General features: G+C 38.1%; 1 protein-coding gene across 18 annotated transcripts in view; it reads left to right on the forward strand.

The window, feature by feature from the left end:
- NCOA3 (nuclear receptor coactivator 3) overlaps positions 1-19,139 on the forward strand; it is an 88,677-nt gene that overhangs the window by 47,504 nt on the left and 22,034 nt on the right. For 13 of the 18 annotated variants that reach the window (XR_015702878.1, XM_087749458.1, XM_087749456.1 and 10 more), the window contains 5 exons: positions 7,884-7,959; positions 14,788-14,895; positions 16,597-16,769; positions 17,765-17,865; positions 18,874-19,048. Coding sequence is in view for 17 of the 18 variants with exons in the window: in XM_087749458.1 (XP_087605584.1) it covers positions 14,798-14,895; positions 16,597-16,769; positions 17,765-17,865; positions 18,874-19,048 (547 nt within the window). In the remaining variant the exon portion in view is untranslated. Of the gene's footprint in view, positions 1-3,613; positions 3,651-6,494; positions 6,514-7,883; positions 7,960-14,787; positions 14,896-16,596; positions 16,770-17,764; positions 17,866-18,873; positions 19,049-19,139 lie in introns of those variants that run through there. The other 5 variants (XM_087749462.1, XM_087749465.1, XM_087749463.1 and 2 more) reach the window with 3 other exon arrangements.

Genomic DNA, 19,139 nt, shown 5'->3' on the forward strand with positions numbered 1-19,139 from the left:
TGCTAGGCTCAATGTAGGGTGGGATGATTAATGACGGTGCTGTTCAAGGCACATGAGCATCAACTAGATGACATCTGATCTCCCAAGATGAACAGCTGCCCGAAGTAGAACGGGGGGAAAGAAAACTATGATTATATCATTGCAAAAATTCTAGATTGCATACAGCTTTTAATTGAGAGACTTGCTTTTTAATTGAGAATGCTTTTAAATATGCAAATATAAAAAGAATAGTTAGGATGTTTTTTTCAGCCATGCGATTCTAATTAAAAAATATTTTTGCTCTGCAACTTGGCAGTGAAAGTGTTTACTTCTTCAAATAAGCAGTTTTCTTAAAAGCCAGTCTCCATACCTACTGAATTGATGAACACTTTCAATTCACATACAAGATTCAAAGACTAAATTGGAAATACTGGGGGTGGACATTTATTGCTAATAATAGCTGCAGAAAATGCAACAAATTCATCTGTTTTGGATGCGTTTCTGAGCATTGCTTGTTCAGAAGCTGGCATTAAGCTTGGCAGCTGCCCGATAGAGATCCCGTGTCAGAAACCGATAGTGTGTACAGTAACTGCTTCAGTCTGTCAAAACCAGTCAGTTTTTCCCTTTGTCTGAAGGCATTTTGGTATTGTCAGAGATTTTGATCCAAATGTAAAATGACTTTTGTCTCTAAATTTAAGCTTGCAATGGCCAGGCTTTTACAAGGAAATTGCTGATATTTTGCCCAATTTTTAACTGCTGCTTTGGAAAACTCTGCTTTTGAACTGCTCTCATCCTAAACACGTTTCACATAGAACTGTGATCTTTGTAAAACGAGTAAGATTTTGGCATGATAGGGTCTGATTCAATTGTAACAATCCCATAGCACTAAATGAGTTCATGCTGATCGTCCTACTATAGTTGTGTTTAAGTTTTCTCTCTCTAGAAGTCCAGCAGTCTTTGCTTCCATGAGACACGGTGTCCTGGTTTCAGCTGGGATAGAGTTAATTTTCGTCTTGGTAGCCGGTATGGGGCTGTGTTTTGGGTTTAGGATGAGAACAATGTCGATGATACCCTGATGCTTTGGTTCTTGCGAAGTAGTGCTAAGCTGTTGCTAAATAGGTGCTAAGTGGCGCTCACACTGGGCAAGGACTTTTCAGCTTCCCCTGCTCTGCCGGTGCACAAGGAGCTGGGAGGGGGCACAGCCGGGGGGGGGGGGAGGGGCTGGGGTGCTGACCCAGACTGGCCCAAGGGCTATTCCATACCATGTGACGTCATGCTCAGTATATAAGCTGGGGGAAGAAGAAGGAAGGGGGGACATTGGGCGTGATGGCGTTTGTCTTCCCAAGTAACGGTTACACGTGATGGAGCCCTGCTTTCCTGGGGATGGCTGAACCCCTGCCTGCCCATGGGAAGTAGTGAATGAATTCCTTGGTTTGCTTTGTTTGCTTGCACGGGTTTTTTTTTGCTTTGCCTATTTAACTGTTCTAATTTATTTTACTTCAATTATTAAACTGTTCTTATCCACGAGTTTTCTCCCTTTTACCCTTCCGATTCTCTCCCCCGTCCCACTGGTGGGGAATGAGCGAGCGGCTGCGTGGTGCTTCGTTGCTGGCTGGGGTTAAACCACGACACACGGGTAGGGCAGAATGGTTTAATGCTAGTTGTAATACGACCGATGTGTTTAAGTTTTTTTTAAGGAAGGAGAACGGACTCGCTGATGGCACCTTCAGAGCTTCAGGAAAGGGAATGGACTTGTTGATGACTTGGAGAGGGATCCTGTGTGTTTAGGGAAACAAACTCCATTTAGGTGATGTTTTCACCAAGAACTTCATGAGTGCTTGAAACGTCCGATAGTGTATGGCTCCCTCAGAGAAAATGATGGTTGTTGCTACTGAAAACTTGCAGATTGAATTCTTACTATATTGAAACTATGTTTGGGAAGTTGCTTCCTCCCTTGTAAGGGAAAACAAATTCCTTAGTCATTGTTGAATTAAGGTAAAAGCTCTTGTATCTTTATCAGATCATGTAGGAAAATGTCTGTGTTACTCTGTTATCTTACAGGAGCTACTGTATTCTCTAAGAAAAAAAACACCCCGTATTTATGTGTGATTTTGTTCCCATAAAATATAGTTCTCCCAATTTTATTAGCTGTGAATCCCATCTAATATCTACTAGTAGTCATCACATTGGACATTTTCTTTATAGTGGCAGTGGTTCAAGTTTGTACTGAAAGGGTAATCACATTATTGTAATGTGTAGTGGTCAAAATTGTATGAGAATTGAAATAATATATTGATAAGGCATGAAACAAGCTTTCATCAGGTAAGTTAATATATCCGCTTAAAAGACAAAACATAAGAAGTTATAAGTGATGAAAAATAAATAAATAATGTTTTCAAATTTATATGGTCAAACTGATAGTTTCATGTTCTAAGGCTCTTAGTTGATGTCCTTTTCTAATTTAGAGACATTTTGTACTTTGGACTAATCTTTAAATAAGTTAGGATTATGTAACTCCATTTTAACAAATTACGTGAATTAATTCAAAGTTAATTCATAATTAAGCTGACATTGTAATATGTAGAGATGCATTGTACAGCTTGCGTTCTTCTTGATAACCCGTGGATTATGTCGTGTCAAATGGCACGGAGTCACCTGCGAATTAGGTGTAGATAGAGCTGGAAAGCGACTCTTCAGTACTGTTATCTTGGTATTCTCTTGTGAGCTCTGGCAAGGGTATTTTGTCTTGTAAATGGAACACTTTTAATAAAAATTGCCTGTTTTTTAGAATTTTATTGCTGTTAGTAGAGAGGTTCGTGCACTGGTCAGTACAATCTCTTTCCATAGTACCCACTGTTTTTGGCAAGGATGATGGGAAGAAGTGTTTTCTGCTTTTAGAACTTCATTAAATATTAATATAAAACCTAAGTAGACCGTATGTATTTCAGTCAGCTAGTGGCCTGCCTGAGTTTCTTCTGCTGTTAAAGTGTCTGGATGTACAGAAAAGAATGGTGGTGGTGTTCTGTGGTTTCTTACCTGTTAAGTAGTTATCAAGTCCCATTATAGTAGCCCAGACATCACATCCTGTTTCTTTGTGGTATTTGAGCTAGGGATTTTTTCTTTCTATAAATATTTACTAACTTTTTTTTTTTTAAATAACTGTTTATTACCTCTTCCAGATACAAGTCTGTAAGGACTTACTTATGTTAAAAACATTCTGAATATATTCTAAAAACATTCAGCTGATGCCATCAGCTATATTGAAAGCCCAAATTACCTCTTCCAGTACAGTGGCTTGGAAATTAGTCAAGATTAAAGGCCACCTTCAATATTTTTTGGCCTGCTGTGTTTGAGCATACCAGTTCTTGTTGCTGGTGTCATGCAAGTAGGTGGTGTGGCTGCATCATGCCCAATTGCCTTTTACTTAAAAGAGCTGTATCCTGACAAACACATCTAGCCAAATAAGTTCAATACCTTTTCACTGCTGGGTTACGAGGGAAGCATTTGTGCCGAGTTTAGAATATGGCTCACGTGTCTTCGGACCCGCGATGAGACGCAGTAACCGCTTTACCACCGTGCTCCGTGCAGAAGCCGAGAGATGAGAAATTTTTACAAGCGTTCTGCAGCGTATGGCGAAGGCGTAAGGATGAAGCCTGGTCGTTTTTGTAACGGTGGGTTCACTGGAGCGTCCCTTTTCTCTTTCATACGCTTTGTTATAACGGGGTCCTATATCCATTGCTGTGACTAGCAAACAGGGACGTATAGGAAACAAATTAACAAGTAATGACATTCCAAAAATAGAGCACAGGCATTATTTATCAGAGGAACAGGAGACGAGCTCCGAGTGTGTTCCACCTCTGACCATCCTTTAACTGAAAGTGTCCTGTCATTTTAATATATGCAGAGTGTACAAGGCTCAAGTTAATTGTCATGTCTGAAAAATAGCCCCGGAGTGCACAGTGCTCACTAACCACTGCAGGGGAGTTGGTAAATGAAACCTGACAAGGCCTGAAAAATTGCCGTCTCCCTAAAACGGGAAGTCTAATATGAAAAGGATGTGTGCTGAGTTAAGATTATTTAACATGTTGCAACAAGGTGTGCTTCACTGGCTACCGGATTATAGATGGCACCTTTTCAAAAAAAAAAAAAAACAAAACAAACAACAAAAAACCTCAACAAAAACCTGACAGCCCTGATTCAGTGAAGTCTCTGTCTGAGTCAGTTATTTATTATCCAGTAAATGACCTTTCTGGCTGAGGGGGTGGGGGAAAAGAAGAGTGGAGAATGATCAAATGCATATGTTTTGGAATAGTGTTTCATTAGTTATTGTACAGATGGAAGTGCTAGATTAGGATAATGATGTATCAATACAATTAATAATATAATTTGCGGTTTGCTTCGTAATGTAAGTATAGCTGCTTTGAGCTTAAAAGATAAGACTGTTTAGTACAAAATAGTTACAGTACACCAAACCCTCTTCATTAACTCAGTGTACTGGAGTCTCGTTATCTGTTTCAGCAGTTTATTATGCTGTACTTTCAGATTGACAAAGCTGTAGTTGAGGTTCGGTGGCATTTTTCATCTGCTGCATCTTTCCCCTCCCCCAGCGGTTTAAAAATAAGTTGGTTTTATGTACTGTAGTTTGAAGTGTAGTATATTGTATTTAATTTCTTTTTTAAACAGGCACGCTAATTATCTCTGTCATATTGTTGTTGTCTGTGCCACAGGCAACAATATGGCTTGTCACTTAGCTATCCCATCCAAAAGCTCATGTCATCTTTCTTTTATGTGTTTTAAAAATTGGATTGAAAACTGGACCATATGTACACTTAAATTTGGTAGCCAGGCGATGTTGGATGCCTAGTTTCTCTGTGGTGTCAAATGAGTCTCTCTTGCTCATCCCGAAAGTGGGGCAGTCCGTCGAAGGTCGCCGTGTTGAGCTCATTGAGCTCAAAGTACGCCAAACGGTAGTTTTTGCGTGAGCACCCTTGGTTGTTGCCGGAGCAGTTTGCAGGCAGGCAGTAGAAGGCTGACGTGCTGCAGGTGGTGCGGGGCGGCGGGAGCTGCTGGGGAGGCCGCACAGCCCCAGCGCCAGCCTCCTCACAGACTGGCCATCGCTTAGCGCGTGGCTGTGCTTGATACAGGCGCTGTGATAGCCTAAACTAATTCATGTGAAGCAGAACAGAAAACAATGCTGAAATAAAATATTTTTTTGTATTTCAAAAGTTAAGAAGTTGGCTGTTATCTCCGTACTCAGAAGAGGAAGCATGTGGGTTTAGAGCAGGGATAAGAGAGTTGAATGGTCAGCTTTCCATATGTAACAGCTTGGGCTTTCATCAGGAACAGCAGGAACAGACCAGATATTTTTGAAAAGAGGGACATATTTTATTTTTTCATTTAAATGTTGTAGATGAGGCTTAGAGGTGATCTCATCACCGCGTACCCGTACTTACAGGGGAGCTACAAAGAAGACGGAGACTCCCTTTTTACAAGGAGTCCCATGGTGAGGACAAGGGGTAACGGGTACAAGTTACTCCCAGGGAGATTCCCATTGGACACGAGAGGAAATTTTTTCACAATGAGAACAGTCAATCATCGGAATAATCTCCCCAGGGAAGTGGTTGACGCCACTACGCTGAACGCGTTTAAGACTCAGCTGGACAGGGTGCTGGGCCATCTCGTCTAGATTGTGCTAAAAAGGTTGGGCCAGATGATCCTTGAGGGCCCTTCCAACCTGGTATTCTATGAATCTATGATAACAATGTAATGACTTATTAGACTATAGCATTTTAATATCCCGTTTTATTTATAGTGGTAGTAACTTGAGATCTAATTCACTTTTGATATATGGCAAAATTTTACTGTAGCGTATTGGTGTTAACTTTTTGTTGGATTTACTGGGTAGAGTTTTCGTCCCTACTTCAGGCTGTTTTAATTTCATCCTGATCTGTAGAACAGAATTTGGAATATCTGTCTAGGTTGCCCTGCCAGTTGACAGTTCTCGTAGGATGGGCCTCTGCAAGTTTGGCCAGACCAAATTAGTGCAAATGCTGCTCTAGATGCTTTTCTAACCCTTCAAGAGCCTTCAGATTATTCAGAAGGTTATTTTTTAGTTACTTTACTGCAGTACTTCTTTGAGCAGCTGTATTCCATCTTCTGTTTAAGCAGCTCAGATATTGACATCTGTGGAACAAATATTTACTTGAGAGGAATATAAAGGGAATATTCTAAAACTAATTTAAATAGTGTTAAGATTTTTATGTGGTCTTCAACTTCATACGTTTTCAGGGTTCTTCTCTTTTCCCTTGCATTTTCAGTCATACAGAGTCTTTTTGATACTTGTGGGTATTGAATCTCCCACCTTCGAGTGATTTTGTGCCATTCATTTCTCCTGCATAGGTCAGCTTCTCGGTGAGACTCTTGCTGTGATTCTGTGGAGCTGCTTCTGTTCTTGCACGGGTGTATTTACCAGTTCATCAAGCTGTTGTAGAAATTTGAGGGGAAAAAAACTTCACATCAGACTGAACAGTGCATGTAATTTACGCTACCTTTTTGTTTCATAAATTCTCTCCGGTGGAGACATCAGAAAATAGCCCTTGTTGGGTATAAGACCATCTCGGGGAAGCTAGGTAGTAAGCGATCACTGAGTGTAGTATAGGTCAGGTTTGGCATTTTTACAGAAATGAACAGCTGAAGGATTTAATTTTCCATGATGTCCAAATGTTTCTGATACTACATCTTAAGATTTCTTAGATTTTTCTTCTTTTTTTTGTGCTTTTGTTCTGGTTTCCGTGATTAGCAGAGGTTGATTTAGCATAAAATAATGTTATGGAAGTCTTTAATTAGGAGACAGTTTACTCTTGATGCTTACTCTTACGTGACCACATTGTCAATCAACCTTCTAATTGGTAATTCCAGTTCATCTAAATAAAGCTACCATCAGTATTGTCAAAGAGATGGTTAAAACAGCAGATGAATGCATATGCAACCAGTTGCTATGAAAAGCTTTGGTTTAATTTATAAGCTACTTGGATAAAACTCCTCTTTACCTGCCTTGCTAGTGATTACCTGTTAAGTAGGCTGGGTAGAAGTGTCAATTTTTAAACTCTCAAATTTGGATAGGACTACGGTGTGTGCTTGCATGTGAATGTCTCATAAATTGCTCTTGTCCCAAGAGCAATTTATTTTTCTAATTAGCTGGAACAGCCTCTGCTTTACGTAGCGCTTTAAGCAGTTTTCAGTAAATCAATTCAATCACACAGCTGTTGTTTAAAACTTTTCCTAAGTTACTGTAAGTCTCTATAGAGACCCAGAATCTCACTAATTAGTACACTTAATCATACCTTGTATAAAATGCATGATAATATGGATTAATCATTCCTAGAATTTCATAGAAAAACAGAGTAACAGAAACCTGGCTGTTCATAGCTCTGAAAACAGTTTGCTATTCTCATACAATAATTATGTACCAAGCAGTGTGTAGAGGCTGGCAGAGTGGCTACGCACTTAATTTTTGCTTGCCAGTCATAACTTTACAAAACAATTAATTTGGGGCTGCAGCTTTTTATATTAAGCTTTAAAAGTTACTAAGATCAAACATCTACAGCAGTTTCATTATTTCTTCCAAAGTAAAAAAAAAAAAAATACATTTAAAATAAATATGTTTAGTTATGTGAAAGGAAATCTAGCTTATTGGGTGGCATTTGTGATGTTAAGATGCAGACTTTTGAGCTGTTTAGCATATAGCAGAGATGACAGAGTTATTATAAGTGAGTTTTAAACTCATTTAACATTAAAATATCTCAATATTGAGTTTACTTTTTGGTAAGATTATTAATATTAGATGAAAAAATTGAAAAGCAAGCAGTCGTTTTTTTAAAGTACAGCCTTTTTTTGTTTTTCAGGATGTGACTTAAAATGACTTCTGATTCTGAAGGTCCTCTGAAAAATATGCTGTGCTTGAATGTTTGCTAAGGACGAGTAAGTGACTGATTTCATATTTGGACTATATGTACCTGAATAGTTATTCCCTTACCATTTTTAAAGCTACAATGTACAAATTGTACATGTAAGTATATAAGAAGCATGTTCTTAAAAAGGAGAAAAGGGCAGGAGGGAAGAAAGAAGGGGGGGTGGGGTGGGAAGGAGAAAAACCTTACTTCACTACTGCCAGAAACTGAATTTTCTAAGTTTGTTTCCTTGTGGATTCCTGTCTATGTAAATGGGAACAGCAGTTGTTTCTGTGGTCAGTCTTAGAACAAAAGAATCTTTGCATAGTTTCAAGAATATTTTGCATCAGAACTTTCACTGGAAAGCTATCATCCTCTTTATATATGTATATTTGAGGGAAATATAAGTTTGAAATAGCAAATTTTCACTAAGAATATGGAGTTGCTGAATGGAATGTCCCCTACTTTTATTTATATTAAATAAACTTCAAATATTTGGGGCTTCTCTTAGCATAAACCAGTTAGTTTATTACAATTTGCATCTTAAAAAACTGTGTGAATTATGTCTTAGTTTTTAGAAAGGAGGATTATAGTTAATATTTTAACATTATATACAATTTAAAAAATTCCAGACCATCTTCATGATTCATTGAAAAGGACTGATTTGATTAAATTCTTCATAATTGGCTTATTCTGGGGAATGCTAAGAGCCAATTTATGCTTTTTCCCTAGTGAATTTCTCAAACAAGAAATCGGCTCAGACAGAAGGGCTTCCAAGCATGCAAGATACCATGAGTACATATATTTAGTATAAGGAAAAGTTGATGGTTTCGTGGGACCAAAGAAGTGTTAAAAATGTTTTTATGCAAATAATATGGTATTTTAAATAGTTTGGATATGTTTTAATTTAGTATTGTATGGTTGTGCTTTGTGGGTTTTGGTTTTTTGTGGGTGTGGTCAACTATTTCAGCTAAACAAATACAAAACCTAAATCTGAAGTGTCTAATTGTTCACATTTTTGGGCCCCTGTTAGGACAAAACCTTCCCAGCTGCCATGTCTATTTGGTGAATTGGTCTTTTATCTACAGCTGCTGCGAACATCGGCATGAGGGAACCACGCTTGAGGGAGAGGGAAACCGGTGCCTTGAAAGACAGACTAGCAGAAAGTGATCTCATGAATGTTGTTAAGTTCGTAGCTTTCCAATTTGTGTGAGGGTTGAGTAAGACCAGGGAAGAAATTATTGTATCAAGCTGAAAACTTTCTGCTTACTGTGCTTAGTACTCTGATGGTCTTCTGACTTGAATGCTCTCTAGGAAACGGCTTTAGGAACTGTCCCGATTTCAAACATGCTGTATTGTCAACATGCGCCTCCTTTTCTTGGTAGTCCGGGATGGAATTGTAGAACTTTTTTTTTTTTTCCAGCCTGTCAAAATATTGTAACCCTGGCAGGTTGAAAAATGCTGGTCCTAAATGCTGATGATTTTTTTCTAAATTCTGTGTTTTTGTTTGGAAGGCTATACGTATATTGTTGCAATGGATGGATTAATGATTACTAGAACTTTTTACCTGTCACGTGCACCAGTACCTTTTTAAAAATCCATCTATGGTTTTCACTGAGAAATGAACAGACCTGACATGTGAAAAGTATATAGTACACTGCAAAGGATGTAGATGTGTGCACCTTATTAATAAGGACAAATGTTTTTTTAGCGCACTTATTGATGAGCAAAAAGGTTATTTGTTATTTTTTGCTTTGTTGTTTTTCCTTTTTGATAAGTGAGAAAAATTTTGGAAAATTTAGGATTATATCTCAAAGGATAAATCAAATGGTAATGCAGAAACCAGTACTTAGCAATAACAATAATCATAACAATATTGCATAATAATGATGATGATGATGATGATGCAGATAATCATGAAAGTTTGGAACTTTTTCTCGAACTATTGCTGCCTTTGGTTCCACTCCACTGGTGGGGTTAGGAACACCAGTATGTAGTGGTCCATTACTGCTGCAACTGATGGAATTAAACAACGTCTTGCTTTGAAGACTTCGAACCATCTCTTATGTCATCTTGGTTTTTCTCAAATTTGCTTTAAGGATGAACTTTGGAGGGCTCTGGACATACTTGCTTCCATTCAACTTTGACATTCTCCATTTCATACAAATGAATACCTTTCTGAATTATCTGGCAAGAGCTGGGGCTTTGTTTTTTCCAAATAACTTTTGGAAAATCATATTGGACAGAACAAAGTGTGGCTTTGTGTCATTGTTTTCAATAGCTAAATGGAGTGTAGCATAACATGCTTTTATTTTATAAAATGTTCGATGAAAATGAGAAAGTATTCTAATACAGTAGAGTAATATGGGCAGTTTAATTTAGAAATTAAAATTAATTGCTGGTGCTGATGACATCAGACTAGCAAACGTTTAAATATTATTATATACATAGGAATTATTGTTCATGAAGTACCTGGTTTTAAAATTTGGCAGTCCCAAGAAATTCTCTCTGTGAATTACATAAACTAGGAACAGACAAATTTTAGAAAAATCTAGTTGTTTATCAATGGATAGAATTTATATCCAGCATTTCTTCATCCTTATATGTAATCAATCTGCTGTAGCTTCTTGCATTTTAAGCAAATACTTGCATAGAAATTTCATTTGAAAAGTGCACGATAGCATGTATTGATAGCTCAGGTTCATAATGCCGTCCCACTGTTAGTTGTCCCTCGATGCACTAGGTTTGCCACCCACTTTTTGAGCTTGTACATGCAACTTTTAAGAAAAATAGCAGAACGATTGTCAGATTTTTCATGAAAGTGGTTGCTGTCCTATCTGTATTTCCATTATGCTGAGTAAAAATAATATTCTGCCATGGAAGATTATCATTCTGGTGTTTTGGGTAATTTATACTTATCTAAAATTTAACATAACTTTTTATATTTGCCTGGTTTTATGTTGTAGCCAAGCTACTCATTGAGTCAAATTAAGCTAGTTTGTAGGTTTATTTTAATTACACAAATGCTATAAAGAATTTCACTGTTTCTTTCCTTTAAAAAATGCTTTGCCTTGGTAGATAATATAGTGCAGTATAACTAGCAGAGGAGTCTTTCCAGCCAGCATTATAGGTTCATGAGCCAGAAATAAAGCTATTGCCTGTTAGCTGAGAAAGTAAGTTTACAAAGATGGCTGTGTTACATTTTTTTGCTTTTAGTATAAAAATGCATCAAAGTTTTAACTTCTGAAAGCTGTGTTTCGGAGCTGGATTATGAAATAATGATTAAATTCAGGAAAACTCCCCCAAACCCCCAGAATGGATTTCTTTTTGGAAAAACTTTTTAGCCCATTAGAAATTAGCTTCGTATTCAATTAATAAATATAACACCTGGTACTTTTAAACTGGTGACTTCTTTTATTATTAATTCACCGAATAATGACTTCTTTTGCTAATATTTCCAGTTGCAGGGGAATTAGTTTGTCCACCATTTGTACCGTAAATCCATCTGTGTTGGGAAGCAGCCTCTGTAATTTCCTCGGCTAAGCCGTTGCAGAGTTGTTCTAGGCACTCCGTGCCTTCCCAGCTTGTAACGATACTCTTAGGGAAGGGAAAATCCATGTGCCGGAGGAACTCTGCAGCTTCAGCCCCGAATAACCTACCACAGGGTACCTGGGTGTGAGAGGAGGGAAACAGCCTACACAAATTACCTAATTTTTCCTTCCGTCTCCAAGCTTCTATATTTAGGCACTGAAAGGTTTTCCTGAATAGGAGAAGGGTTGTATTCTCTGATACGTATCATGTTTCTGAGACAAAACGTAGTAATTTTGTTTTTCTATTTAATCATATTGGGAGTTATCTCTCAGTACAGGTAGATGTTAAACCAGAAATGACATTTCCATTCTAAATCATTAATGTAACCCTGTTACCTGCAAAATTATGTTCTGGTGGGATGTCTGTCCTAGCTCAAATTTTCAACTATTTAAGGCATTTTAAATCTTTCCTCCTCTTAAATGGAATTTACTCGTGGCTTCTGCCACACGCGCTGCGCCCCCCGCTCCTGAGCTATCCTTAAGGCCTCGATTTTGAGCCCTTCCTTTCTCTTTGTGCAGCAGCTCCTGACCCTGCAGGTGCGAACACGGTTACGGGCGGGGAGGCACCAGAGCTGGGGTCTGCCCGTGCCACCTCCAGAGCAACCCCGGGACTCGGCCCCGGCTGTAGGACCTTGAGTCCTGTGTTCTGTTGAGTGTCAGCTTCCGATAGTCAGCTGCTTTTTGCATGATCGTGGCCTGTTTATATAATCTGGTTTTGAAACTGTTTACTTGTTCAGATGAGTGGTTCTTCATTCAGCTGCTTAATTGCAGAAAATCTTATCCCTGCAGTTGTTCAGTGCTGTACTGTCATCTAGTGGCTTAACAGTATATTTTTCTTGAGCTTCACGTAAGGTGGGCTACTACAAGTGTATTTGAGAGGGTTTTGCCCTGGAGGAATACATGATTGAATAAAAGTCTTCAGGCTTGCTCTTCCATCTCTCTGTATATTGGGTTTTGTCTTACTCATCCTGGTTTTGTATCAAATATTTAGATGTAAAAGCAACTTCTTATCTGTGCAGTCCATGACCATAGTTACGGAGTTAAGCGTCTTTGTAATTGTTTATTTCAAATGCAAGATTATGTTTTATTGCTGTTTTTAATTTTATTGTGAGGTACAAAGTATATTATCCTTCCTCTCCAAATGCCTATCACTTGGGATGAGGATTGGTCATGAATACAATTCTGTTAAGCATTGTAACATTTGCTTAGCTGCAAAGAGAACTTGTCCTTTGAAGAGATGCCATTTTACTTCTCAGCTTTGTACACGTGCCAGAGCAATCGAGTGTCTGCTCCTCAGCGCAGCCAGCAGTCCTCTGCCCTGCCCAGCTCTCAGAGGTTTGTGTGGCTCTAAGAAGAATGCCCTTTGAAATTCTCCACCCATAGCTGACATCCTGCAATAGCAGCATCAGCTACTGCAAGCAACCCCCATGCTGCTTCATGCAAATATGTTCTTGGGTGTCTTTGCCCTTTCACTTTAGTCTTTAGAGAGCGCTACAGCAATATTATTTTTTTGCCACAAAAAGCCAGTAAGCAAGAATCCCAGTCAGTCAAGGTTAGTACGTTAGAAGCAATATGCACACTTCTCTCTTTTCTTTAGATGTCTTGGCCTGGAAGCACTCAGTTGACTGGGTGCCTTTCTAAGGGTTTGGTTTTCTTTGCTGCGAGGGTACAGTGCTGACTTGTGATTAACTAACCGCTGGTTCGCCAGGGTGCCCAGATCCTGTTCTGCAGAGCTGCTTCACGTCAGTTGGCTACCAGCCTCTGGTACCTTAACATGGACTTCATTTACATGAAAGCACGTCTGTCAGTTCCTTGTCCTTGTGATACGTGATCGTCGACTCCTAGGGATTTGGTCATCCTAAGCTAGTTTTTTTTAATAACTGTAGTAAATGTGGGTTTTGCCTGTGGAGATCCTTAAAGAACTTTTTTTTTCCCTGAAAGATTTATTTGTGCCTGGGTTATATGTTACGGAAAAGTTTCTCTCCAACTAACAAGTACAACTGTCTTACCTAAATGTTTAAGACCAATTACTGTTGTTGCCGTGTGGTGTAAAGAACTGCCGTCTGAACTGGATTGCAGTAAATGAAATTTACATTTAATTTGGGAATTTCTGTAAAAAGGATAAAATAATGCTAAACTTCTAACTGCCCAGGTGTGTCGTCTTGTCATGGTGGTACAAAAAACCAAATTACTAGATTATTTTATAGATGTAATTATGTTCTAAAATACTCTGGCTACATAAACAGCACAGATCCATTAAAAAGTGTTTTCCCCCCTCAGCGTGTCGCTGGTTGCAGCGTAGCAGGACCGGGTACAGGCGCCTTCGCTCCTCTCTGGCTGTGTCCCTCTTTCCCCTTGGGGAGTGAGGACAGATGAGTGCCAGGGGTATATAATCTGCCAGGCTTGTTTAACATAACTAGACTTTAACAAAAGCAGCCTATTCTTTTATTGGATTATGGCCCAACCTTTGTAGAAGCAATAGAGTTGAAAGGGTTCTGAAGATTTTGCTTGCCTTGTCCTCAGAGTTTGAGAAAACTGTGTTCATTTGAAAAGGTTTAGCAAGAGATGTTAAGACTGTTGTAACCTCTTGAGTTAGAGGCGGTAATAGTAATCTGTTGGCTTTAGACCGAGCCAAGGGTGAAACTCTCGTTTAAGCCCACGGATTTACTCCTAAGGATGACAGTTATTTGTGGCTGTGGTGGTTACATTGCGTGAAGAGAGAAAAGGAGCATACAGAAAAGGAAATTTTATTCAACATTTCTGTATTTTCAGTGTTCTGGTCACCCGTATTTCATTGCCTTAGAGTATCACTTGCCTTTTTCTTTAATGGTGTCTAACTTTATCCTTAGTATTTAACTATGTTTTGGCATAACATACTAATTTACCGCTTTCTTTTCAAGTCATCTATACATACATTAAGACACTGAGAATCTTTTTATTTTCAGACAAATTGGAGCTATACAGTGGTCCCAATACTATGGTGCAAAACTTCAAACATCTCTGAATCAAATAAAATGCCTTTTTTACATTTATTTTTGCTTACATTGATATAAAGTTTTGTAAACCTGTGCTGTGGCAAGATACAAAATAGATTTAAAAAAAAAGGTAACCAAATATTAGTTTTTAGTATTAAAAAGGTATATGGATTTCCAGTAAAAGTACCGATTCATAAATCTAATAAAAATACATAACTTATCTGGATAAGTTCTCTGCATTTTAAATTATTATTTTGAGAGGTTCATTCACAGTTCTTATTTTATTGCTTTTAGTTGCTGATGCATGGTCAAGATGAGTGGATTAGGAGAAAACTCCTTGGATAGCTTTACCAGTGAGTCAAGGAAGCGCAAGCCATTGCCCTGTGATACACCAGGTGTAAGGTAGGTTTATGTAGATTTCTCTCTTTTGTATTATGAATTTTTAAAAATCTTTTTCCAGTTTTCGTTGCAATTTAGAGTAAATTCTAACTAATAATTTTGTTCAGCTGAAAAATTCTCTAGGCCAGCTTCTGTTGTGAAGATACACAACTTTACTATTATGTGTAGATATGCCAAAGCTGATGAACTATGCTCTAGAATTAGACTCTTGCAGAAACCTTAATATGGTGAACATATAAGGAATCACTGCCTGAAGCTGTGATTGCAAGGCAAAAGAAGTAGTAGTTCTTGCCTCACGGAAACTTAAAAGGCAGCATCTTATATTTGGTAGTTGATTTGGCAGGCCTCATTTCAGGTGGTTATGGTCAGCACAGAATACTGCAACAGGTTGAGCGCTTTTGTTGGCTTCCGTTTCTGCAGACGGGTTCTTTGCAAGCTCGCCTGGAGTTTTGGCATTCCATGCTGTCTTCCTGCCCTTCACTCCGCTGTCAGAGATCATTATCTGAGGGAATCAGTTTTCAGTTCCCTCCAACCTCATTGCTTTCCACCACGTTGAGGGTTCTGTGTTATCCTTTCATGTTCTTGTTCCCACAGAGTATTAACCTGTATTAAATTTGTCTTCAGTTTCACCAAAGTACCAAACGTCATGTGTACTCATATTTCTCCCTTTTATATACATCCCCACTGTCCCATGCTCATTACTTCCATCACACAACAGATAGTGTATGAGATCCTCAGATTCTCCCACCGTATCCCAGTATCTCTTTGTGAGTGTCCTCCATTCCAATTTCTCTTTCCTTTTCTCCAGTGTCTGCCTGTCCAGTCAGGAATTCTGTTTTTCAGTTTGTCACCCTTCATTAACTTTCTTTGTCTTTCAGGCCCCTGCTTTGTCATGTATTTGTTTTCTCCAGTGTTGGTCCGTGCATCCTTTCCTAACTCTTTCGCTTGGTTTCTTCGCCAAGAATATTCATCCTTTCGACTCCCTCCGTGTGCCCGTTCCTGCCCCTTCCCTTTCTCCGGAGTCCTCCTTTTCCTGCTCTTGGCATACTCTGTGTATGACACTTCTCTCTGTTGATTTAGGCTGTAGGCAGTGTCTTTACTCCGCACATTAATCTATATAGAAAAAGGAATTTCAGAGAGAGACTTTATCCAGCAACATTAGGTTGTCTGGGATTCTGATTTTTTGGGTGTTGAGATGGCATCTTCGTACTGATGCCTAGGAATTTCTCCGAGGTATCACCTTCGGTAGTTATCTCGTTACAAGCAAACCAAAGGGATTTCATAGAATGTTAAAATTGTATTTCATTTGTCTAATAAATTACAAGCAAATCTAAAGTAACTTTTAAGGTTAAAATATACTTTCTGTATGAGTGTTACAGTCTTATAACAGGCAATTGCTGTTTTCATTAAATTTAACGATAGAGTTATCACAGGAGGATTTTTTGGATGAGTAACTTTTTCATATCTTCTTAAGATACATTTGTGCTTAAAATTCTTTAAAAACCCCCACAAACCCCAAACCAAACAACACTGTAACAAAACATACCCACCCACGCCCCTGTGGATTTATGTTTGCTGGAAGAACAACTACTACCTAGGTTTAACAGGTAGGTGTTCCATGAAGTACGTTGAAGCTTACTTAGTGAGCACAGCTTTTGTGTATGACAGTATGTAAGACTATGAAATGATGTGTTTGGTTCCTAGCCTGACCTGCAGTGGTGAGAAGCGTCGGCGTGAGCAGGAAAGCAAATACATTGAAGAGCTGGCTGAACTGATATCTGCTAATCTGAGTGACATCGACAATTTCAATGTCAAACCAGACAAATGTGCTATTCTAAAAGAAACCGTGAGACAGATTCGACAGATAAAAGAGCAAGGTACAGTCCCCTGCTAAGCCAAAATAAATAATTTCATTTTCTTGTGATTCCTTTTCCAAAGCAGTAGTTACTTGGGAAATTGAGTAGTGTTTTTCACAATAGCATGTAACTGAGAAAATCTTCAGATTTTGACTTGAACCAAGCCTTTAATATGCCTTAAATAATTTTCTGTTTAAAAGTAGGCAGTTATTTACCATCACTTTTTTACTGGGGACTAGGGCTTTAAAACTTTGTATGGCCTTTCTTAGCAGTTTCCTGAAAATACTGTGAAAGCTTGAGATAGTCCACAGAGAAACTGAAAGCAGATGATATTGTTCCATCAGCTGCTACAATATACCAAATACCCACTGGTCTGAAGAATACATACTGTTGTCTTTCGCTTCAAGGGACTTCATGCTTAAAGGGACTTCAATGCTTTGAAATGAACTTCTTAAAAAATACCTAGTTTCTTATGGGGCACACTTCCAATCAGATATATTGATTTTTATTGCTATTTTTTCCTGTTACGTTTCTATGGACTTTGCTTTCTTTTCTTGTGCTGTTTAAGACATGCTTCTTGAATGTTTTAAGTATTGGACTCCAACATATTTAAAATGCATTTAGCTTGAGATCAAATAATTAAATACTGCAGTTGACTGTACTCAGGATATAGTTAAGTCAACAAAAGAGAAAATAGCAGAGCCTCGAGTTTTGGTAATTTTTATTAGCTAGTGTAAACCTAAGTGGTATAGTAATATTTTTTTTTAATGGACAAGTATATGCAAAACCTGTTTTTTGAAATGTATAGTGGGAGGTATATATATAAATTCTTTTTAAACCCCTCCCTTCTTCCCCCCACCCACCTCCAAATGACTATAGCCTGCCAAGTGTACGTATTTCCTTCGGACAGTAAAGTATTAAAAAAATCAAGTGAGCTGTGGTGTGTATGTCACCTGTCTAAAATGTGGTCTTCGTATGAAATATTGCTTTACTGAAATGTATCTTTTGGGTTTCAGGAAAAGCAGTTTCTAATGACGATGATGTTCAGAAAGCTGATGTATCTTCTACGGGTCAAGGAGTTATTGATAAGGATTCACTGGGACCTCTTTTATTACAGGCAAGTACAAATTAGGCCCTAGTAAATCCCTGTGGAAACAAATATTAAGGCAGGTGAAAATATTACAATAAAGCCTGCAATCCTACGGTAATAAATAGTATGCAAGAACTGTACAGAACTATGTTTGAAAGGGACAGGAATAAAATCTATCATGTTTTCTTCATTTTGCTGAAATTCTTTGGAGAAGGAAAGAGAAGAATAACATTTGGCTTTTCCTCATATTCTTGTGCTTTGCTTTCTCCAGCAGCGATGAGCAAATTACTACTAAAGCAGTGCTTAGTAATACGAGGAATATTTTACCTTTTGTAGGGGATAGGCATTAAAATAAATGGATGAGGTTTTGCAGAGACTAGAGGTTTGTGATGTGTATTGGTGTTTGTGTTTCTAAATTGTGAAGCATTTTAAACAAATGTTGCCATCAAGTAAAACAACCTAAGAATAATTGGAAAAAAAGGTACATAGCAGATACCTTTTCTTTATGCCTCGAAAACCAATCCCATATCTACAAGTCCATTACAAAGCACTTTTGAAGCTTAACGGTTTTATATAGATACTGAATTTTTCTTGCAGTTAAGAAAATACAGTATTTTAAGATATGAATAGACCCTCTACTCTTATCTCGTCATTCGCTGGTGGAAATGTCTTCATGTTCATGTCTTACTACTCGTTTCTACTGAATTTTTTCTTGTTTCAATTTGGCAGCTATTGAAATAATGTTACAAATTCATTATCTTGTGTTCAAATAAAGCAAGAATGAAACAAGAAGGCTGGTTATCGCTGTGAAAGAGCTCAATGGAATAACAAATGAGCAGATTAATTTTTAATATTGAAGTCATTCCTTACCAGACACAGTTTTCCTCAGAGAAAAATTTAAAACTTCAGCTCTATCCTTGAAAAGAAATGCATGTATTGTAACTAGACATTTATCACCCACATAGTCTTTAAACGAAATGATGTTCAGAATTAGGCGGTGTGTCTTATATGATATGTTGTCATGTTAATATTTAGGCATTGGACGGTTTCCTGTTTGTTGTAAATCGAGATGGGAACATAGTGTTTGTGTCAGAAAATGTCACGCAGTATCTGCAGTATAAACAAGAAGATTTGGTAAATACAAGTGTCTATGGTATCTTGCATGAAGAGGACCGGAAGGACTTTCTTAAAAACTTACCTAAATCTTCAGGTAATAAAAGCTGACTTACTACACTGTTCGAAAGCAATCAGAGAGAAAAAAATACCATACCACCAACTTGTAAGTGGTAACCTTTCAAAAC

The sequence above is a fragment of the Nipponia nippon genome, unplaced genomic scaffold (assembly GCF_047370975.1).
Source record: "Nipponia nippon isolate SJK-2023a ecotype South Korea unplaced genomic scaffold, ASM4737097v1 scaffold_13, whole genome shotgun sequence".
Classification (NCBI taxonomy): Eukaryota; Metazoa; Chordata; class Aves; order Pelecaniformes; family Threskiornithidae; genus Nipponia; species Nipponia nippon.